The sequence below is a fragment of the Girardinichthys multiradiatus genome, chromosome 5 (genome assembly GCF_021462225.1).
Source record: "Girardinichthys multiradiatus isolate DD_20200921_A chromosome 5, DD_fGirMul_XY1, whole genome shotgun sequence".
NCBI lineage: Eukaryota > Metazoa > Chordata > Actinopteri > Cyprinodontiformes > Goodeidae > Girardinichthys > Girardinichthys multiradiatus.
This window is the reverse complement of record NC_061798.1, coordinates 3,295,369-3,319,599: the sequence shown is the minus strand read 5'-3', so window position 1 is coordinate 3,319,599 and position 24,231 is coordinate 3,295,369. Positions and strand designations below refer to the sequence as shown.

Below are 24,231 nucleotides of genomic sequence, written 5' to 3'. Positions count from 1 at the left end.
GTATGTGTCTTTGACATAACATCTGTGAATTATCACTTCTAATGAGAACATTTACACTCTCTTGTCCCATTCCACATTAATCCGCCTTTCATAGGCCAGACCCAATAAATTTGTGTGACACCGAGTTATTTTGGCTCTGTGTGTCTCTTGTAGTAGAAAACTCCACTCATCTGTTGCACTGACAGATGTCAGTTCTACTACAAAGTGGAAGTGACAGAACATTGTGTTACTAAAATTAATAAATTAACTCCAATGCTGTCTTGATAAACATTCAAAGGTTTAAAACTGAATAATCAGATTTGCAACTGGTTTAATCTGTTTCTTTTATTGAATGCTTTTGAAGAAACAAACCAGTATAACAATTTTTTGAAGGACATTGGGGAATATTGTAAATGTACATCTATAGTAGAACCTGCTTTTCTGATAATTATTTAATATTTGCTATATTTTACAGAAGGAAAAACCACTGCTGATGATGTGGCTATAGCACCTGTTCTGATCAGGCTTATTTTCAACATTGCACAGGCACTCCAGCTATTCAAGAGCTGTCTTTAGTTACCATGGTGATACCATTTCAGACCAAACAGTCTGGGTTAAGCTTTAGTTTAGCTTTTTTCAGCCTTACTCATGCCCAGATCTTGTGTCATTATTATTAAAAGAAGAGATGGATTTGGTATGTTCTGAGGTTTTCCCACTTTTTAAAAGCAGTCAGCAGTGCGATCTGGGCTTTGGATAAATGAGTCAGGAAGTCACAAAGGAAATCAAACGTGTGTCATTGGTAAGGGGGAGTGGCAAAATAAAACCACAGTCTTTATCATATAGCTGGTCTGTGACACAGTTTAAGATTTCAATTTCAAAAAGACCGACATCATTCAGACTGAATTCCTGACAACACGTGAGACAGTGGCATATGTAGGCTTTGGACATGATATTTATTGGTAGGAATTGTTTGTAGGTAAGAATAATATATGTTTCTAAAGACAATCTACAAACAAAGAGACTGGTAAAAGCTCTGAATCCCTAAATGCATTGAATTAACCTACTTTTAGTGTGGCCCACCAAGGAGGAGTCAATAAGCCACTAACAACACACTTATCCCAGCCAAACCCCTTTCTGTTTTACCCACTGCAGCACAGCTGATCTCACTGGGGAGGCAGCGCTGCCGAGTACGACTCTACTTCGAAGAATTCTTGGATCCAAAGTTGACTATGATCTTATGTTAGTGTGTCCGTCGTTCGAAGAACAACCAAATGTTAATTTATTGTTGGGACCCCAGCCATGGTTTACGACATTAAAGGCCAGTAAAAACCTTTCTGGAATTTTCAAAATACTGTGTTCCAAAGAGTTCCCAGCAGACACCCTGTCTCTACAACGCCGAGTGGAGCAGTTTTTCCCGGCCTTAAGTAAGGACAAAGTGACCACAGCACCGTGGCTACAGCAAAAACGTGCAGTTCGGCTGGGCCAGCAAAACAAACCGCCCCACCCCACAGCTACGGAGGTTAGCTGCATGTTAACCCTTTGTTCACCGTGGATGCTTTCCTGCCCCAGACAACTTCTCCTCAGCACGGTTCACGTGAGAGGTAGTGTTTGGGCAGAGAAGATTAGTTTAGAGGTAAATAATCTAAATAATATTCGTTTAATGACGTTTGTTTTTGTTTCTGTTGAGAAACTCAGCCACAGTAAATGCCTGCAGACTAGCACTCAGCAAAGGATGTGTTCCGTGTTGTGTTTTTAAAAGTTAAGACAAACTTTATTTAATGGGTGATTTTAACACAGATCGACAAGAAAGTGCCATATTAGTGTTATTTTAAAGGTACATGTTGGATTCTGGTAACAACTATAAGCTTCTTTTGCTAGCTCCAACCACTCAGAACACGTGCTCGCCTGCCTTATGAGTAAGCTACAGATCATTTACCCAGAAAGGTTGTTGGTCCACATTCAAAATAATATTTTTTCAAATATTATTTTAACAGTTCCTTAATAATATTTCCTTAAATATTATTTTAATAAATAAAGACAGCTAATTAAACGCCATTGAGAATTAGTCATCCAGAAGGTTGGTTTTAATTAGCAAATCATTCTTTAAAATATTATTTTATTAAAATAATGTTTTACCTGATCTTGCAGTGTGAATGGTTGTTTTAAGGTATACCAATTATTGTCTAAGTTAGTTCCAAGACTAACTTGACTTCATTTCCAGATTCTTCAGGATAATCCCTGGGTCTCAAACAAACATTGCATGGTAATGTTACATCACTCTTTTGGTCATGTTTTCAACCATCTCTGATTAACTTGTTTATATTGTACATAACCTATTAGTCTTCCTTATTCTTTCATTCTGCTTGGTACTTTAGTTGGATTGTTTTAGCAGAGTAAAGAGTATGATGATTGAAATATGTTTGACTTTGAGTTGATTATTTTTGTTAATAAATTCTTATATTTTAAGAAATTGTGTGAATTCATTCCGTGTGTGCAGAGTTTTGCTGTTCAATAATGTCAGAGCTCGTCTCACGTCTTTCAATTTTGTCCAAATGCCACCGTCTTATTGGGCTGGTATTCACGGGACAACCCTCAACAGACCAAAATATTATTTAATAAAATATCAAAGTATTAATATTAAATAATATATTCATATTCATAATCACAACATTGTGATCTGCTGTATTTGCATCCAGTAAATTACGTGGGTAACCATTCCTTCTGAGCTTCTGCAGAAAATAAATCTGAGCCAGAGAATACGAAGTGGTTTTCCCACTGCCTGAAGAAGACAACTTTGAAACCACAGGTTGGCACGCCTGAAGCGCAGAGTCCGAGCAGAAGCGTTCCCCCTCCCATCGGAGCAGCCGCCTGGGCTTCTTTGTCTGCCCTCTGCCATGCAACCAAGTGGCCAGATTGGGCCAGCTTTACCACACAACCCAACGTCTTGGCAGAGAAAAGTTGTTTAGGATACTAAATAAACCTAAATATTTTTTATTTCATGGTGTTTTGATATGTTTGTGAGCTAAATGCTAAACCATTTGAGTATGAACAGGCCCCCAGGAGTGGTGAATAAGCGATAAGCTTTCTTATGTTAGCTGAAACCGTTAAATGCTAAATGCTAGCACCAGTAAGGTCAAATATTCTTATCCAGCTCGTCACCATCTTCTGAGAGTCCATAGTCGTTCCTCTCCGCCATTTTAGTAGTCACTACTCCATGTGATGGTTAGTTACTAACTTTAAGATCAAATGTTCAAAAGATTGCGTTCTAATTTGGCAAAGAATATTTCCCTAAATATTATTTTACTAAAATAACAGTGGCTAATTAAAACATCAAGAAACCATTGTCCAAAAAGGTAATTGATTTCTAATTCGGCAAATCATTCTGTAAAATATATATATATTTAAAATAATATATTACCTACCATTCCTATTTGCATTGTGAATTGGTTGTTTGAACCCATAAAAACTAATTTGACCCAAATTCCTCCGAAATAAACCTTGTTTCTCAAACACAAATATCCACACTGAACCGCCATATCATTGCATGATTTTTATTGGTTCCGTTTTATATGAATATAGTTCATTAGTTTCTTTCTTCTTTTGGGTTTGCTTTGTAGTTTTAGTTAAGTTCTACTAGCCTAGTTAAAGAGTTATTGACTGAAATATGTTTCAGTATATAATTCCATCCCCAAGAGAGTTAAGGCTGAGCTTGAAAATAATTGTAGCCTCACAAAATATTTATTTTCAATTAGCGGTGTACTCACTTTTGTTGCCAGTGGTTTAGACAACAACAGCTGTTTGTTCTTGAGGGGACAGCAAATTCACACTGTTATACAAGCTGTACACTGACTTCATTGTATCAAAGTGTCATATCTTCAGTGTCGCCCCATGAACACATATAATAAAATATTTACAAAAATATGAGGGGTGTACTAACTTTCAGAGATACTATATATACTACATAATAGTAGTATGCGATGCATTTTCCATGTTCATAGCATAGCCAGGCTAATTCCTGGATAAGAGCAGTTGGCTGTTTCTTACATTTTGGAAGAACAATATCAGGAAACGATATCATTGCAGGATATTTGTTTTAAAGACCTCAAAATTATCTTTGGATTTTTCCTCTTGCAGGCATAGATCTCCACTGCCACAGCTATTTTTTTCTGGTTTTCTGCCATGTGAAATCTCCCAGGTGAAATTAGGTGCAGCTAATATTTGATCAAACTGTTGTCTCATTTGTTTAGAAAAGGTTTTCAGCTTTAGCTCAAATTATTACAAAACTATTAACTGAAGGACAACTTTAGCGAAACTAGTGGGTCCTAACAAATAACATTCCAAACGCATTTAAACTGTGTGGCTTCTGGACTTATATATGGATACTCGGTCAGATGACAGGGATCCTTGGGAGAAAAATAGTCAGGGTGTAAAGATGACATCACATCTGTTACATCAAAGGTTGATTCAGAACAAATCCCTCTAAGCTTTTGGTAATTAGATATTTGACTTTTTATCTAAAGGACTTCCTAAGTCTCTAATAATGTCCTCATAGAAGTGTCCTCCATTATATTTGGTGGGTGATTTCCTACCTGAGCAGAACCCAGCCAGGTGTTAACCCAAGCACTGTTGTATGGCACTTGTTTAGTCAAGCCTGTATATAGCAGTTTCCCTCTGGCCTTTACCTTTACTTAGAGAGGTGTTTTCTGGCTGAGAGAGCCAGTGCTGCCTGAGAGACCTGCTGGGTTACTAAGAGTACACTAAACCAACCTTTCTGTATGCCAAATGAATGAATGCAAGTTAGTGAGCTGAACCAGTTCAAAGTTTAGAGATTTTCCTGCAGTTGTAAAATTGTATTTAATGATTTAAAAAAGGTCTCCAACCAGAGACCTTTTTTATATGCATTTACTCTATTGGAGAGCACTCTCAGCCTTTGTTTGTAACAAGACACAAATTAGAAACCAGTCAGGATTTGCAGGGTAAGTAAAAAGGGTCACTTCAGCACTTTCTCTGGTATCTCAGTAAAAATACTTTTTATTGTTTTGTATCTCAGTAAAAATACTTTTTATCATTTTTTATCGTAGGAACTAGACAATAGAAAACCATAGTGTTTTTTTGTTTATACTGTAACCTTTTAGAGCCTTGGTGTACCTTGATACCAGTAACCTGCCCATGCCTACTCTGGCCATTCACAGTTAAGTCCAGAATTATTCACACCCTGGCAAACTTAGATTAAAAGTAATTTTTTTATTTGACCAACATGTTTTGTTTGACTGGAAATAATATTACAATTTTGGAGTCCCAACATGAATCTGATGGAGAATTGGAATATGTATGATTAGACTTTCTTTCTGAAAAGTGCCTTGACAACATTCGTGTGTTGTGAATTGGCCCCACACAATTAAACTGAATTGAAACTGAATTGAAAGATTAGGGTGGTGGAAAGGAGGCCTTCCATTTTTAAAAGACTTGGAGCTCATCACCAAAGATGAATAAACAGTTGAAACATTAAATAAGCTGCTCTGCAGTTATAAGGGCTTGATTGCTGTAATGTCAATGGAGATTTTTTCACTGATTATTAAAAAGTGTAAAAAAAAATTTTTTTCAAGATGGAATTTAAAAAAGAAAAATCTAACTAAAAAACTGATTTTTTTCATACTCTTAACATTGATCTATTATCTTTTGAGAGACGCCTGCCTAATTGCTGAATTGCGGACAATCAATGATTTTTCTTTGTTTAAAGCTAAATTAAAAACATATTTGTTTAGAACAGCTTTTAGCACAAAATAACACTGACACTTATATTTCTTTTTTTGCATGATTTTACTCCATCCATCCCTCCATCCATCCATTTTCTATACCCGCTTCTTCCATACAGGGTCGCGGGGGAGCTGTTGCCTATCTCCAGTGGTCTACAGGCGAGATGTGATTTTACTAATGTCGTCAAAGTGTTTGCTTTTATTTGTTTCTATTCTATTCTAGTTTGTGTTTTTAATGTTGAACTAATGGAAAACACTTTGGCCCAGTAGTGACTGTTGTAAAGCACTAAACAAATAAAATTTGATTGAATGATTGCCTGAATTAACATAATTTTAATGTAAATATACCAGGGGTATGAATATTTTTTTACTAAATTGGAGCTGCATAAACATATATTTCTGTAAGCAGTAAAACTCCACAGCAAATTACATTTTACAAATTACAATTAAGACTAAGTCTGATTACCTGGTTTCCAGAGGCACATTGCTACCCAGCACCCAGCTGTCCTGCAGCGGGACGCTCTCGGGGGGCGTGGTCTGCAGCTCGGCTGGTGATTGGCCGGCCACAGGTGCCGGACTTCCAGAAGGAGGGGTTAGTTGCCTCGACAAATTCAGATTCTGGCCAGCGTGGTGTGTTGAGCCCAGAGCTTGGTTTAGAGCCGTCACTGAGGGCTGCTGGCGGTGAGGCGGTCGTACAGGAGGCAAGGTGGAGCCATGGTGATTTGATGGTTGTTCTGATAACAAGAAAACAGAAGAGTGGGGGTTAGAGGAATCGTTAGAATTCAGCTTCACAATCAGCAAACCAAATTCTGCAAGGTACAATTTAGTTAAACGAGGTTTTTCTTAGGAAACACTTTTCTGCAAAAACTAAACTTTCTCTATCACAGAGATTTCAGGTTTTACTCTACAGAAAGGATATTTCAAGACAGTATCCTAATCGCATGACTAACTTTATTTATTTTTTTAAGATTTATTTTGCAGCACTGGAGGCCTTTATATTTGTCACTTTTTCGAAAGCAGGCAGACAGGAAATGGGTTGGACAGAGGTGGGTGGGGGGGTCTTGGGACTCGAACCCAGATAGCTGCGTTGAGGACTGAAGCATCCATATAAGGGTCCCGTGCTCTATGCTATGCCGAACGGCTACGGAGGACCAGGAGAGTCACTGAAAAAGAAATGCAACCATTTCAAATTTACATTTAAATGATACAATTACAAATCCAATTTGAAAAGAGTTTTGTAATTGCACATTTTAAATTGAATTACTAAAGAGGAATAGTAAATTGTATTTATTAATCCATTATTAAATAATGCAATTTGAAAATGTATTTTCAAATCCAATTTCTAAATGGGGATTTAAAAAACACAATTCAAAAATCTGATTATACATACCTTTCCTTATCAAACATTTAAAAAGGTAATTCCTTTCCATTTTCTTTTTCACCTTGCATTTTCAAATCCTTTTTGCAATTGTATTTTCTTTTTACTTTACCCTCTCCATTTAGCATTTCCATGACCCTTCTTGTCCCTGAGCACACTGAAAACCAAATTAAACCAATCACAGTTGTTCCTTGGATATAACCAGCTCTGTCATTGGTTAGATAGCCAACAGTGTTGTGGTTCAAGTGCGGCTGTCTAACCAATGAGAGAGCTGGTTAGATCCAAGGAGCAACTGTGATTGGTTTAATTTGGTTTTTTAGTGTGCTCACGGACCAGAAGGGTCACGCAAAAGCTAAATGGAAAAGGGAAAGCGTTAAGAAAATGCATAGAGACCAGAAAGGTCACGGAAATGCTAAATAGAGATAGTAAAGTAAAAAGAAAATGCAATTGCAAAAAGGATTTGAAAATGTAGGGTGAAAAAGGAATTACCTTTTTAAATGTTTGATAAGGAAAGGTATTTACAATCAGATTTATGAATTTTGTTTTTTAAATCTCCATTAAGAAATAGGATTTGAAAATCCATTTTTAAATTGCAGTATTTAAAAACGAATTAATACAATTTACAATTCCGCTTTTCAAATTGGATTTCCAATTGTATAATTTAAATGTTAAATTTGAAATGGTTGTATTTCTTTTTCAGTGAGTCTCCTAGTCCTCCAAAAACGCGGGGCCCCGTGATTAACTTTATTAATTCCAGATTCAATCCAGCATTAAAGTAGGCAGGCCACATTGATGTTATATTAACCTTTGCATGACCTTTAACCTTGTGTTTGTGCATGGGTGTATGTCTTCTTTTTTAAATTAGATTTAAAGCTAAAACACCCTTAATTTATACATTTAAAGAAATGATCCTAAATATAACTGACTTCTAATGATTATGTTGATACTCCCACTATAAATTATTCTATTTATAATGATTACACCAAGGATTCCTAAAAAAGATTCCTTTACACTCATCTCAAGATTCCATACTTTTACAAAGTCAAATTTCAAACAGAATCTACGAACAACTGGATGGATGGATGGATGGATGGACGGATGGATGGATGCTGGGAACATTTCCAGACTGTCTAGGAGCCCTGTTAACTGAACCATTCATCCCTCTGATATTAAAGATCACCATTAGAGACTTCTGATGTCAGCATTAATGAACTGCAGATCTTTACATGTTGCTGCTCCATTGAAGCTGGTGAGAGCAGTAACTCAGGTCTGAACTCAGCCTTGCTGAATACTGATTTGAGGCTGGAGGTCACAAATCACTGTTGGGTTTTTGTAAAAATATTTACTTAAGGCTGACCTGCCTTTAGCTTCTCTGTTGCTTTTTTTACTGGTGCTTTTCCACTTCTTTGTCTGTCCTCAGGGTGCTCTGAGTGAAATGAATGGCAACGCAAAATTTGATTTGCATAAAAAGCATCACGTCTCCATTTCCCAGCCCTGCTGTTATTTTGTCTCTGCAGCCTTCGCTGGAGTGAACAGAAAACAAAGAGAAGAGAAGAGACGGGTACCAGAGCAGAGGGGTGGAAGAAGGAGGACTTTGTGGTCGGAGAGGAAGTGTTCACTATTCCATCTCCTTAAGGATTTCTCTCTCTCCATATGCTGTACTGATTGACTGTTTCAGTTATATAAACCTGAAAGGATAAATGCTGAAAGCAACCCAAACAACACACATTGATTAGTTTCTAATTCATTATTAAGACTAAATTTATGTAATTATTACAAATGTAATTCTGAACATCTTTTGTACCCATATGATTAAAATGAGAACATAAAGACATCCTCCCTCATTATGTGTGTTTGATGAATAATGTCATTTCAAGGTAATTTGTAAATACAGCCGACAGAGATAGACTCAATCATCCCTATGACGAGGTTGTTAATGTTGTGGGGAAAATTTGGACACATTTAGGTAAATATGCAGATATGTATGATTTAATATGTATAAGTGTTTTAGATTTTCCTTCTGCAATTATGTTTCAACATTATTTGTCTTTGCTGTTTAAATTGAGCTTATAGATTATTTAATTTTGGGATTTTTTGGCAAATATGTTCTGGGGAGAACAAAAACAAGCTTCTGAAATGAATCCAAAAAAATGAAAAAGCAATGTTTGCAGCCACAGGACCTGGAACCCTTGGAATGACTGAGTCAGCCATGAAATTCTCTGTATACCAAAGATTTCTCAGTCAAAGCTGTGCTCATTTTTCTGACAGCCAAAGATTGGTCATAATTGAATCATCAACAGGATAATAATACCAAACACATTAGCAAATTCTAACAGAATGGATGAAAAAGAGAAGAATGATGGTAGTGCATTGCCCAGTCAACGCTCAGCCTGATAGAAATGCTTTGGTGGGACCTTAAGAGAGCTGTGCAGAAACAAATGCCTGCAAAGCTCGATCAACTGAAGCAATTTTGGGTCGAAATACCTCGACAACAATGTGATAATACTGTCATACAATGATTACTGGAGGTTATTGCTGGTAAAGGTGCTTCAAAGACCTAATAAATCACGGGTACACTTCCTGTTTTCCATGGCAAAATTCACAATCGTGTTTTCCATGTCATTTTCAGACATCTGAAATTCTGGCAGTATTTAGGTAGACATTTCTGCTCCCGTTTGGAGAAGTGTCTATCACTGGTGCAGTAAGGAGTGGATGTGTATGCACTGTCTGTTCCTGTTACTAACATTGTTTATTTAACCCACTCTACTAAAACCTAATGTGAACAACAAGTAATTCCAAAGATTAAAAACAAAAATAAACAGTCCGTGATCAAGTGTGTTTAATGCCATCTGTCTACATTATGACTTTCCTTCAGGGGGTCTAAGTTTTAAGCAGTCTGGTGGTCTTTGTCAACTCTGATTCCAAACTGTAGGAAGGAAGCCTGAGGTTTTCATGCCACTGAACAACAAGTCAACAACAGGGAAATAAACATTTCTCAAATTTCCAAAATGGTCATGGCCACTGATGCAGTGACAGGAAATTACAGTGGGTTGGCATTCTATACAAAATAATAGAATATTCTGCCCTCAGTAAAAAACACTGTTTGGACAGTTACCTTGTCACAGTACACTAAACAGCTCCAACAGTCCAAAGATGGCATGAAACATGGAAAGTTATTGTGCTTTCCAGGTTTAGTAGTTGTTTGAATTTCTTATGGCTGGCTCACAATCAGCTGACCCACCAAATCGGTAGATTGATACAGCATACATCTGACAGGTGAGGAAACTATTCCCAATAATTGTACAGAACCTCACTAAGAATCTTAACTAACCCTTTAAAGTCTTTAAAATGAGATGCCAGAGAAAGTGTGGGAGTGACCCAAGGTATCTCTAGCTTTAGGGAGCACAAAATAACACTGCCCCTCCCCCATGTGTTGCTGCACATTGCTGGTCAGCTAGCTGAAAGAATGCTCCCGCACTTTTCATTCTCCTATAAGAAAGCCAAATGTTTGGAAATGGTGTCTCAAACAGATAACCCGACGCTTTAACCAGATAATATCAGTTTTATAGAGTCCCAGTGTTACTGTATAAAGAGCAGAGCAGCACAAAGGTCTAATATTTTACATCTCTGGACTAAAACTGCTTTTGGTTGTTGTGGAGTTCCTGAACGAAGCAAAAGAAACTGATTTATTCCAAAAGAGAGAGAGACAACAGACAGAAGGTAAATCAGAGAGAGTATGAACAAAGAGTAAATCTATTGTTAAATCTTCTTCAGGCTGTAAATCACAATCTAAACTGTCACTAAACTAAACACACCAGCTTCCCAAATCTATACTGAAAACAAATTCACCAAACTGCGTCTCTTTGTACTGTAACATATAAGGCACGTCAAAAAATGTAAATATGTTCAATATTTTTTATCACTCATTTCAGAAAGCGAAACTCATATATTATATAGATTCATCACACAAAGAGTGAAATATTTCAAGTTCTTAAAGTTTTGATGATTATGGCTCACAGACAATGAAAACCCAAAATCCAGTGTTACAAGAATACTGTGCAAAGTTAAATACTGGAAACTCAACCACACCCAAATCAGCTAACCAACTCAGAACACATGCAAAGATTTCCTGAGCCTCTAAATGGTCTCTCAGTTTGGGTCAGTAGGCTACACAATCATAGGAAAGACCACTGACGGCATACATGTCCAGAAGACAGTTAATGGCATCCTCCACAGAGAGGGTAAAGGGCAGAACATAGTCGGGCATACTGCAAGCAGCGCGGACTCTGCGTGGACCCCGCGTGCACTGTCTGCGGCTTTGTAGTCAAGCATACCAATTTCCTATATTTCTGGTGACAAATTCTTACATTTCCCACAACTTCTGCCATGGCGTCATCGGATAGGGAGGCAGAACTAATTTGCCGTGTAGCTCTGGGAAAACAAAAGAAAAGGTTTTGTTAAACCACTAGGGACCAAGAAGAGGAATACACCTGTCAGCGCGAGGCAGAGAGTGGCCGTGACGCTATGCATACTCGGACCGGCTGCTCAAAGCAGTGTGTCACATATAAAACAGTTTGATGTGGAGACTTTTCCCCCAGAGCGGTGCGTGTACGGGGCCATAAAAACTGAGCTTTGACCTGACATGTCCAGCAGACTTCCACTTGGAGTCCGAGTGAACGTCCATGTGCACAACTTTGTTTTGCCCTTAAGACACAAAAGGCCATTGCTTTAGAAGCTGAGTGCTGAATTCAAGTACAGTATTTATAGAAAGTTGAGTGAAAGGTAAACATCTGGTAAGAAAAGGTGCACCAGCAACAGGGATAACTGCAACCTTGAGAGGATTGTCAAACAAAATCCATTAAAGAATTTGAGGGATATTTCCAAGATGACTGAGGCTGCAGTCAGCTCATCAATGTTGCATTTCTTATGTCAAGCCACTCCTGAACCAGACACTAGACTGGTGCTCAGTCGTCCAAAGTCCTCTTTTTGGATAAAAATAAAGTTTGCATTTCATTTACAAATCAAAGTTCCAGAGTCTGGAGGAAGAGTGGAGAAGCACAGAATCCACACATAATTGGTTGAAGTCCAGTGTGAAGTTTCTACAATTAGTGATGATTTGGGGTGCCATGTCATCTGCTGGCATTGGTCCATTGTGTTTTTTGATGTCCACAGTCAATGTAGTCATCTACCAGGAAATGTTAAGAGAATGACTATGGGAAGAAACTTGTGCCATCAGAAACTGAATTTGAATTGCTCTGACTGAATTTGTATTTGTGTAATTTGAAATTAAATGCATTGGTTTGAAATGAATTTCACTTAACTGAAACTGAATTTTATGGTTTGAAACTGAATTCATTTGCTTTTAAAATGTATTTTGTTGTATTAAAAATTCAGTTTGACTACTTTTACTTATTATCAGATATAGCTACCCTCAGCCAGAAGAGATGAAAGGAGGATACAACAAAAGTGGAAAAAGAGCAACAATCAGCAGTGAATAATTAGAGAAAGGTAATGTGGGTTAATAAATGAAGATTAACACACTGCAAAGAAATTAATCTGTGTCTTTAGCATGTGTTAATGTATAAAAAGGCACAATATGAAAACATCTAGGCTAAATGCTGCCCCGCAGCGCTTTCAGACTTACAGTGGCTCTTAAAAGTGTACACACCCCTGTTAAAATTATGTAAAAAAATAATTTTGATAAATTATTTTGAAACTTTTTCCATATCTAACGTGACAATCACCTTGCACAATTCAATTAAAAAGTAATACATTTATTAATAAATAGTAGAAATCTGCAATAAACTGTTTGCAAACATCCACTCTGACTACACTCTTTTAGAACCTTATGAGAGAATGTGTTATGGTCCAATGAAACCAAACTGGAACTTATGAGTTAAAATTCAAAATGATGCACAGTATTTGGCACAAAAACAACACCACAGTCAAACATGGAAGTGGCAGCATCATGTTCTAGGGATCTATTTTTTCGAGATGAAACCATTTTTTTTGTCAGGGTAGATGACAATATGAACACTTCTACATAACAGTCAGCTTTGACCCAAAACCTTCAGGCATCTGCTAGAAAGATGAAGATGAAGTGGGGTTACAATTTTCAGCATCACAGTGAGTCCAAGCATACATCAAAATCAACCAAAGGATGACCTCATGAGAGGAAAATAAGTTTTTAAATGGCCTAGTGTAAGCTGAAAAAATTGACAATTGAAACACCTGTGGCAGAAGCACTGAGGTGTGGCTGGTAATGCAGCTTACTTAGCAAGTAATATAGGTGAAATAGTAGTTTGTTTTTTTGTTGCACTATTGACTTTTATTTTTCTCTTTTTTTGACAGTAAGCTGACTGGAAAGAGGTGAAGAGAGGAGAAAGACATGCAGCAAAGGTTGCTTGGGCAGGGAGTCGAACCCGCGACAAGCTGCGTCGAGGACTGAAATCTCTGAATATGGGTTGTGTGCTCTACCCTGCGCCAGCGTAGCGCAACAAAATAGTAGGTTTGATTTTCCTCCCCTGCTATATATGAATATGCCCCCCGGGCAAGGCACTAAACCCCAAGTTGCTATATGGGTGATATGAACTTTTACAAATGTGCCACTTTCTGGCTTTGTTACAACCCTCTTTGGGGTCCTTGTCCAAGTTTAAAACGCATATCAGTGAAGGAGGCCAAACAGACGGACACATACATAAGTAAGTATTCCTTTAAAGTAGCCAATATTTTTAAAAAAGGTAATTTTGTATAAAATATGAATAACTGATAATAACCGTAATAACAGAACTCTGCTTGATTAGAGAGGCTGCAGCTGAGGTCACAGTCCCATCATTTTGATGGGAAATTGAATAAGACAGAGAAGAAAAGCAGGTACATTGGGAACAGGAGATGACACAGGATGTAATTTAAAACTTTCTGAAAGCCCAACAATTGCCAGTGACATTTAGATGAAGTGGAATGAGAACAACCTAGAGAACAGAGACACACAGAGAGACCGGGACAGACCAACAGAAAGGCAAAGGGAAGGCAGCAATGAGATGCTCAGAGAAAGAAGAGGACAGAGCCGATTCTGTAGAGTAAAAGAGACACTGACATACTAAGAGAGGTCAGTGCAAGAGTTAAGACTCGTGTTTCCTGAAGCATGAAAACTCATTCCACCTCTGGACTCCCAGCAAGGAGAGAGGAGTAAGGCAGCCCTCTTTCCAAAGTCATGGGCAGTCTTTGTGATGATTAGATGGAAAGTGCCTCTTCCTGCTCACAAGCCAACAAAGGAGAACCGGTAAACACAAACAACATGGAAGGTAGGATATATATCCTGGAACCATATCAGTATATTATGTCAATAAAGACCACATTAAACATGCCACTGTTTTGTAGCACATATACAGAAGTGAAGCACTGCTTCTTTACCTGACTTTGTTCAACTTACAGAAAAACAACAATCTGACTCTTTCGACAAATCTTTGCCATCAAAACATTGTTTTGCAATCCCAATACTGAATACATCAGAAATAATGAAAACATTATGCCTCTTTTAAACATAAACTTGTTGACAACGGGCTCCAAATTCAAGTCTATTGATAGATACATATTCACAGGAAACCCAACAAAAAGCCAGAAATTCTGGGCTTTGCTCCAGGAGTCATTCTCAAAATCAATATATGATAATAGGGAAAAATGCTTCCATTCAGCAGAGCCCATAGTCAGTCCAGAAACAGTAATAACAGCAGGTCGGAGGGAGGCAAAGCTAGTTAGCTGGTTGGAAATAGGCAACATGAAGAGGGTTTGATGACTTTTCAAAATGCAGCTTAAACCTTGCAGTGGTGATGTAAATAAGAACATGGAATGGAAACAATTAGTGAAACTGGTGCTTCTGATGCTGCAGCCTGGACATGAAGTCATGACTTTGGCTCTCTGTCCAACCATGATTATTATTTCAACCTAATGACATTCTGTGACTCTAACGTGCATGTATGGCCATGTGTGCACCAGCCGTATTCAGGTTTTCTTGGAAAAAAGACCGTTCCATCCCCTAAGCTTTTGTTATTATACAGGTCCTTCTCAAAATATTAGCATATTGTGATAAAGTTCATTATTTTCCATAATGTCATGATGAAAATTTAACATTCATATATTTTAGATTCATTGCACACTAACTGAAATATTTCAGGTCTTTTATTGTCTTAATACAGATGATTTTGGCATACAGCTCATGAAAACCCAAAATTCCTATCTCACAAAATTAGCATATTTCATCCGACCAATAAAAGAAAAGTGTTTTTGATACAAAAAACGTCAACCTTCAAATAATCATGTACAGTTATGCACTCAATACTTGGTCGGGAATCCTTTTGCAGAAATGACTGCTTCAATGCGGCGTGGCATGGAGGCAATCAGCCTGTGGCACTGCTGAGGTCTTATGGAGGCCCAGGATGCTTCGATAGCGGCCTTTAGCTCATCCAGAGTGTTGGGTCTTGAGTCTCTCAACGTTCTCTTCACAATATCCCACAGATTCTCTATGGGGTTCAGGTCAGGAGAATTGGCAGGCCAATTGAGCACAGTGATACCATGGTCAGTAAACCATTTACCAGTGGTTTTGGCACTGTGAGCAGGTGCCAGGTCGTGCCGAAAAATGAAATCTTCATCTCCATAAAGCTTTTCAGCAGGTGGAAGCATGAAGTGCTCCAAAATCTCCTGATAGCTAGCTGCATTGACCCTGCCCTTGATAAAATACAGTGGACCAACACCAGCAGCTGACACGGCACCCCAGACCATCACTGACTGTGGGTACTTGACACTGGACTTCTGGCATTTTGACATTTCCTTCTCCCCAGTCTTCCTCCAGACTCTGGCACCTTGATTTCCGAATGACATGCGGAATTTGCTTTCATCCAAAAAAAGTACTTTGGACCACTGAGCAACAGTCCAGTGCTGCTTCTCTGTAGCCCAGGTCAGGCGCTTCTGCCGCTGTTTCTGGTTCAAAAGTGGCTTGACCTGGGGAATGCGGCACCTGTAGCCCATTTCCTGCACACGCCTGTGCACGGTGGCTCTGGATGTTTCTACTCCAGACTCAGTCCACTGCTTCCGCAGGCTCCCCAAGGTCTGGAATCGGCCCTTCTCCACAATCTTCCTCAGGGTCCGGTCACCTCTTCTCGTTGTGCAGCGTTTTCTGCCACACCTTTTCCTTCCCACAGACTTCCCACTGAGGTGCCTTGATACAGCACTCTGGGAACAGCCTATTCGTTCAGAAATTTCTTTCTGTGTCTTACCCTCTTGCTTGAGGGTGTCAATAGTGGCCTTCTGGACAGCAGTCAGGTCGGCAGTCTTACCCATGATTGGGGTTTTGAGTGATGAACCAGGCTGGGAGTTTTAAAGGCCTCAGGAATCTTTTGCAGGTGTTTAGAGTTAACTCGTTGATTCAGATGATTAGGTTCATAGCTCGTTTAGAGACCCTTTTAATGATATGCTAATTTTGTGAGATAGGAATTTTGGGTTTTCATGAGCTGTATGCCAAAATCATCCGTATTAAGACAATAATAGACCTGAAATATTTCAGTTAGTGTGCAATGAATCTAAAATATATGAATGTTAAATTTTCATCATGACATTATGGAAAATAATGAACTTTATCACAATATGCTAATATTTTGAGAAGGACCTGTATTACTCAGAGAGACCTGGTAGACCCATATGGTACCTGACTGAATCAATCAGTCTGATCTGTATGTCAGACCTGCAGCTCCACAAAAACATCATGTACACAACGCCTGGGCACTCAATAATTGCAGTATGGTGCTTGTGAACCTTTAGGAGCATCACTGAAGCACATCATAAGCCTATTCTTTATCACTGACGTTTAAAGGGTCTAGTCAGTTCTTGTTGATCTTAATACTAAAATACAGGCGATGGACAATGAAACTGAAACACCTGTCATTGTGTGAAGGTTCAATTAGCAGGGTAAGAGCACAGTTTTGCTCAAAATATTTAAATGCACACAACATTATGGATGACATACCAGAGTTCAAAAGAGGACAAATTGTTGGTGCACGTCTTGCTGGTGCATCTGTGACCAAGACAGCAAGTCTTTGTGATGTATCAAGAGCCACGGTATCCAGGGTAATGTCAGCATACCACCAAGAAGGATGAACCACATCCAACAGGATTAACTGTTGACGCAAGAGGAAGCTGTCTGAAAGGGATGTTCGGGTGCTAACCCGGATTGTATCCAAAAAACATAAAACCACGGCCGCCCAAATCACAGCAGAATTAAATGTGCACCTCAACTCTCCTGTTTCCACCAGAACTGTCCGTCAGGAGCTCCACAGGGTCAATATACACAGCCGGGCTGCTATAGCCAAACCTTTGGTCACTCATGCCAATCGTTGGTTTCAATGGTGCAAGGAGCGCAAATCTTGGGCTGTGGACAATGTGAAACATGTATTGTTCTCTGATGAGTCCACCTTTACTGTTTTCCCCACATCCAGGAGAGTTACGGTGTGGAGAAGCCCCAAAGAAGCGTACCACCCAGACTGTTGCATGCCCAGAGTGAAGCATGGGGGTGGATCAGTGATGGTTTGGGCTGCCATATCATGGCATTCCCTTGGCCCAATACTTGTGCTAGATGGGCGCGTCACTGCCAAGGACTACCGAACCATTCTTGAGGACCATGTGCATCCAATGGTTCAAACATTGTATCCTGAAGGCGGTGCCGTGTATCAGGATGACAATGCACCAATACACACAGCAAGACTGGTGAAAGATTGGTTTGATGAACATGAAAGTGAAGTTGAACATCTCCCATGGCCTGCACAGTCACCAGATCTAAATATTTATGAGCCACTTTAGGGTGTTCTGGAGGAGCGAGTCAGGAAACGTTTTCCTCCACCAGTATCACGCAGTGACCTGGCCACTATCCTGCAAGAAGAATGGCTTAAAATCCCTCTGACCACTGTGCAGGACTTGTATATGTCATTCCCAAGACAAACTGACGCTGTGTTGGAGGCCCTACACCATACTAATAAATTATTGTGGTCTAAAACCAGGCGTTTCAGTTTCATTGTCCAACCCCTGTACTTCCAAACCCAAACTAGGGCAGGTAACTTTTTAACCAGAGAACCTTTTAAGCACATTTTATACTATATAATATATTAATACAATGTAACATATGCCCTCTTCCTGCTTAGGTCAGTCTGCTATGAGTGATCAGTTGACAGAATGTCCACTGCATGTTCTTTGTGCCAAACAGGCACTATGAAGCCCTCATAGAGTACACCTCATTACAAACTGTTGTAAGAATCACAAAATTGCTATGAATCAGAAAAAGGCGGACCCAAGATTCAGCCAGACACAGTACTGAAAGTTTAAAAGGTTTATTCAGCCACAGGAAAACGTCACTCAGGTAACACTACTCACAGCTTCCAGGAATCACTGAGGCAGAAAGAGGGATTAGTGACTTGTAGTCTCTCCAGATTTTGCAGGGATCAGAAAAGCACCTAACCTGCTTTTGTCTTGAGTAGAACTTGAAACCCAGAGGGGAAACCTCAGTGGGTGGCAGGCGGTGATCTCCACAGCACAGGTAAGAAGTGACTCCAGGCTGAATAATCCTAGGGCTAGGCTGGCTCAATAATCCAAGGACAGAAACAGGGTCAACGATCGGAACAAGAGGCATCAGGCAAGGGGCAGGCAGAGGCATAAACCAGATGCAGGAAACAAGGTCGACAACCAAAATCCAAATAGTCCGACAGGGAGCAGGAAAAATCCAAAAGGCAAGGCAAGGTCAAGAACAATGATCAGACAGGAAGGAACGCTGGATATCTACTCACACAATGGCTTTCAAAAATCTGGCACCGTCTGCTTGTCAGAGTCAGTATATATCAGGAAGACACAGGTGCTTGGCATTCCACAGATTGCACTACACTGCAGCAGCCACTAGGTGCATCTAATCTGCTGATTGCAGCCAGGGAGACAGGGTAGAGCAGACGTGCCAGAATCATAACAAAAATTAGCAGAGCCTTTCTGAGCTGCTTCTCCATTTCAGGTAAAGATTCAGAAACAGCTTTTTAACACATCCAAACCCAGCCAAACTGCAATTAATCACAGTTTTCTGTGACATCCAGGAACCTACAACCTCTCCCACCAAGGGTACACCTAAACAAACTCCCTGTGATGTACTAGCAACCTGTCCAGGGGGTAGTCCACTTTTCACCCACCCCCCACAACAGTGCAAGGATAAGCGGGAATAGATGAGGATGGATGGGTGGGACTTAGCCCTTATGATACCTCAGCACAAACAAATTGAATAAATTAGCTTGTTTCATATGAGTTATGGTCATTTAATAGGGTCACATAATAAATAAAGCATAGTCAGAAAAATAAAGAAGAGACATAATTACATATATAGAATTGTTTACCTAAAGATGACAGAGTACAGGTCTCGAATTTAGTATTCATGACTAATATTGACTTTTGCAGCACGCTTCTTGTCATAATGCCAGGGATATTCTCTAACAGTCTGACAGATACATGCCGTATTCATGCTGTGACCTAAAATGTAACCTTTTGTCCTATGTTCTCCCAAACAACTAGTGCCAAACCTGAATCCAACCTGAAGATGTATGCTGCTCTTCCCTGCTCTGCATCATACTGCTATGGTTGGCACAGCAATAACAATCCTCTCTACCACTTATCTAGGTGGGGAAAAGTCAATTTTTCATTTTTAATGTAGGAAATAAATAAAAAACACATACCCCATTGCTTGCCTTGCCTTTGGCTCATAATTAATTAGGCAACTCTAGAAAGTGTTGTGTGGCTCACCAACTGCAGTGATTTTTCTTCAAATTGTTCAGACCACAAGGCTTAGATACAAGAAACAAATAAATACAATTTAATAAAAAACAAAAAAGATTACTAACGTGTATTGTAAGGATTGTTAAGGATCTGAGGCTCAAAAGTAATAGCCTAAACTTAAGGTCTGTACAGTAACTTTGAAAAGTATTCATACTGATTAAACCTTTTCACAAACGTCAATGAATTGTATCAGGAGTTTACCTGATAGACCAACATAAGGCAGGACATAACTGGAAGCTGAAGAGGAAGTAGAAGGATACATGATTCTCAGCTGTGAAGTTTGGTTTCTGGCCTCAGGTCTTTAGAGAACATTAGTGAACAAACAGCATCATGAAGAACAAGGAACACAGCAGATGGGTTGGGGTTAAAGTTGTAGGGAAGATTATAGCAGAGTTAGGTTATAAAACAATATCCATATGTCCTAAAGCTTTGTTAATTTGAAAATGGAAAGATGGCAGCACAACTGCAAACCTACCTAAATATGGTCATACACCTAAACTAACAGGTGGGGCAAGAAGAGCATTAATCAGACAAGCAGTCAAGAAGCCAACGGTGTCTTTAGTGGAGCTGCTTAGATCCACAGTTCAGGTAAGGGAATCTGTCAAAAGGACAACTATTAATCAGGCACACTATCAATCTGGCCTTAATGGGAGGGTGGCAAGAAGGAAGCCATTATTAAAAGAAAATCATGAGAGATCCTGTTTGCAGTTTGCCACCAGCCACGTAGGAGAACGTTCTTCCACTGACATGTGAAACAAGGCTATTGCATCAGATGAGACCAAAATAGAACTTTCTGGCCTAGATGGGAAAAACTATAAGTGACAGAAAATGAATAGAGTCCAACAGTGAAACATGGTGGTGGAAGCATGTAGACTACACCCAATTTTATTTGTATAAAACGCTGTAACATTGAACATTTTCAACCTTTTTATCAGCATACTACTTCACAATCATAAACTATACTTTACATTAAAGTTTGTGGTTGTAGCTTTTTTATGGTACTGGAATGAAGGTTTTAGTATGCTAGGTTCTTCTTTTCTTTTTCTGCAGAAACTTTTACTCGTACTCGTCGTCTTCCGCTTATCTGGGACCGGGTCGCGGGGGCAGCAGACTCAGCAGAGACACCCTGACGTCCCTCTCCCCAGACACCTCCTCCAGCTCCTCCGGGGGGAGCCCAAGGCATACCCAGGCCAGCCGAGAGACATAGTCCCTCCAGCATGTCATGGGCTTTCCCCTGGACCTCCTCCCGGTGGGACGTACCTGGAACACCTCCCAAGGAAGGCATCCGGTATAGATGCCCGAGCCACCTCAACTGGCTCCTCTTGATGTGGAGGAGCAGTGGCTCTACTTCAAGCCCCTCCCGGATGGCCGAGCTCCTCACCCTATCTCTAAGGGAGTGCCCAGCCACCCAACGGAGGAAGCTCATTTCAGCCGCTTGTATCCGGGATCTCGTTCTTTCGGTCATAACCCAAAGTTCATGGCCATAGGTGAGGGTAGGAACGTAGACCGACCAGTAAATCGAGAGCTTCACTTTTCAGCTTAGCTCTCTCTTCACCACAACAGACCGGAACAGCGCCCCCATTACTGCGGCAGCCGCACCGATCTGTCTGTCGATCTCCTGCTCCATTCTTCCCTCACTCGTGAACAAGACCCAGAGATACTAAAACTCCTCCACTTGAGGCAGGAACTCCCCTCCAACCCGAAGAGGACAAACCACCCTTTTCCGGTCGAGAACCATGGCCTTGGACTTGGAGGAGCTGATCCTCATCACAGCCGCTTCACGATCGGCTTCAAACTGCCCCAGCGCATGCTGTAGGTCTTGGCTAGAGGGGGCCAGCAGGACCACGTAATCTGCAAAAAGAAGAGACGAAATCCTCTGGTCCCCAAACCAGACCCCCTCCGGCCCTTGGCTGCGCCTAGAAATCCTGTCCATAAAAGTTATGAACAGGACAGGTGACAAAGGGCAGCCCTGCCGGAGTCCAACATGCACTGGGAACAGGTCCGACTTGGTGCCGGCAATGCGAACCAAAGTCCTGCTCCGCTTGTACAGAGACCGGATGGACCCTAATAAAGGGCCCCCGACTCCATACTTCTGGAGCACCCCTCACAGGGCTTCACGATGGACACAGTCAAATGCTTTCTCCAGGTCCACAAAACACATGTAGACACATGCAAAACTCCCATGAACCCTCGAGTACCCTGTAGAGGGTATAGAGCTGGTCCAGTGTTCCACGGCCGGGACGAAAGCCATACTGCTTTTCCTGAAGCTGCGGTTCGACTATCGGCTGGACTCTCCTTTCCAATACCCTGGCATAGGCCTTATCAGGGAGGCTGAGGAGTGTGATCCCCCTGTAGTTGGAACACACCCTCCGGTCACCCTTCTTATGAAGGGGGACCACCACCCCAGTCTGCCAGTCCAGAGGCACTGTCCCCGACCGCCACGCAATGTTGAAGAGGCGTGTCAACCATGACAGCCCCACAACATCCAGAGACTTGAGGTACTCATGGCGGATCTCATCCACCCCCGAAGCCCTGCCACCGCGGAGCTTTTTAACCACCTTGGTGTCTTCAGGCTGGGTGATGAAAGAGTCCAACCCCGAGTCTCCAGCCTCTATTACCACCAGGGAATGCGTGATGGCAGGATTGAGGAGATCCCCGAAGTACTCCTTCCACCACCCGATAATGTGCCCAGTTGAGGTCAGCAGCCTCCCACCCCCACTGTAAACAGTGTTGGCGAAGCACTGCTTCCCTCTCCTCAGGCGGCGGACGGTTTGCCAGAATCGCTTCGAGGCCAACCGGTAGTCCTTCTCCATGGCCTCACCAAACTTCTCCCAGGCCCGAGGTTTTGCCTCTGCCACCGCCCAGGCCACGGCACGATTGGCCTCACGGTACCCGTCAGCCGCCTTAGGAGTCCCACAAGCGGACCACAGCCGATAGGACTCCTTCTTCAGCTTGACAGCATCCCTTACTGCCGGTGTCCACCACCGGGTTCGGGGATTGCCGCCGCGATAGGCACCGCAGACCTTACGGCCGCAGCTATGGGCAGCAGCATCGACAATAGACGCGGAGAATATGGTTCACTCGGACTCTATGTCTCCAACATCCCGCGGAATCTGGTCAAAGCTCTCCCGGAGGTGGGAGTTGAATACATTCCTGGCGAAGTGCTCCGCCAGACGTTCCCAGCAGACCCTCACTATGCGCTTGGGCCTGCCAAGTCTGTCCGGCTTTCTCCTCCTCCAGCGGATCCAATTCACCACCAGGTGGTGATCAGTGGACAGCTCAGCACCTCTATGAGGGTCTGATGATATAACAACAAAGTCGATCATTGACCTCCTGCCCAGGGTGTCCTGGTGCCAATTGCTCTGATGGACACCCTTATTCTTGAACATGGTGTTCATTATGGAGACTCTGTGACTAGCACAGAAGTCCAGTAACAGAACACCACTTGGATTCAGATCGGGGAGGCCATTCCTCCCGATCACGCCTCTCCAGGTGTCACTGTCGTTTCCCACGTGGGCGTTGAAGTCCCCCAGCAGAATAATGGAGTCCCCGGGAGGGGCACTATCCAGCACCCCTGACAGGGACGCAAGAAGGCCGGATACTCCGCACTACCGCTCGGCCCGTAGGCCAAAACGACAGTCAGAGACCTGTTCCCAACCCGAAGGCACAGAGATGCGACCCTCTCATCCACCGGGGTAAACCCCAACACGAGACGGCTGAGCTGGGGGGCAACAAGCAAACCCACCCCAGGCCGCTGCCTCTCCGCGTGGGCCACTCCAAAGTAGAAGAGAGTCCAGCCCCTCTCAAGGAGATGGGTTCCAGAGCCCATGCTGTGCGTAGAGGTGAGCCCGACTATTTCTAGTCGATATCTTTCGACCTTCCGCACAAGCTTAGGGTCCTTCCCCCCCAGCGAGGTCACATTCCACGTCCCTAGAGCCAGCCCAAGCATCCGGGGATCGGGCCGCCGAGGTCTCCACCTTCGTCCGCCGCCCAATCCTCTTAGCAGCGGTCCCTCACGGTTCCCTCTGTAGATGGTGGGCCCACTGGGGCATGGCCTCGCATCTCTAGTTCGGGCTTGGCCCGAACGGGTCCCGCAAGGAGCAACCCAGCCACCAGGCGCTCTCCAACGAGTCCCAACCCCAGGCCTGGCTCTAGGGTGGGACCCCGGCTCCGTGGTACCGGGCGACGTCACGTGCCTCGATTTAATAGTTGTCATGAGGGGTTCTTGAACCTGCAGAAACTCCTCTACAAAACTTCTCTCCTAAATGT

The 24,231-nt window shown here is 41.6% G+C and overlaps 1 protein-coding gene across 2 annotated transcripts in view; it reads right to left on the bottom strand.

The window, feature by feature from the left end:
* Nucleotides 1-24,231, bottom strand: part of LOC124868280 (teneurin-3-like) — a 474,572-nt gene that overhangs the window by 170,098 nt on the left and 280,243 nt on the right. For both annotated transcript variants that reach the window (XM_047365339.1, XM_047365340.1), the window contains one exon: nt 6,202-6,469. In XM_047365339.1, the coding sequence (XP_047221295.1) occupies nt 6,202-6,469 (268 nt within the window). The remainder of the gene's footprint in view (nt 1-6,201; nt 6,470-24,231) is intronic.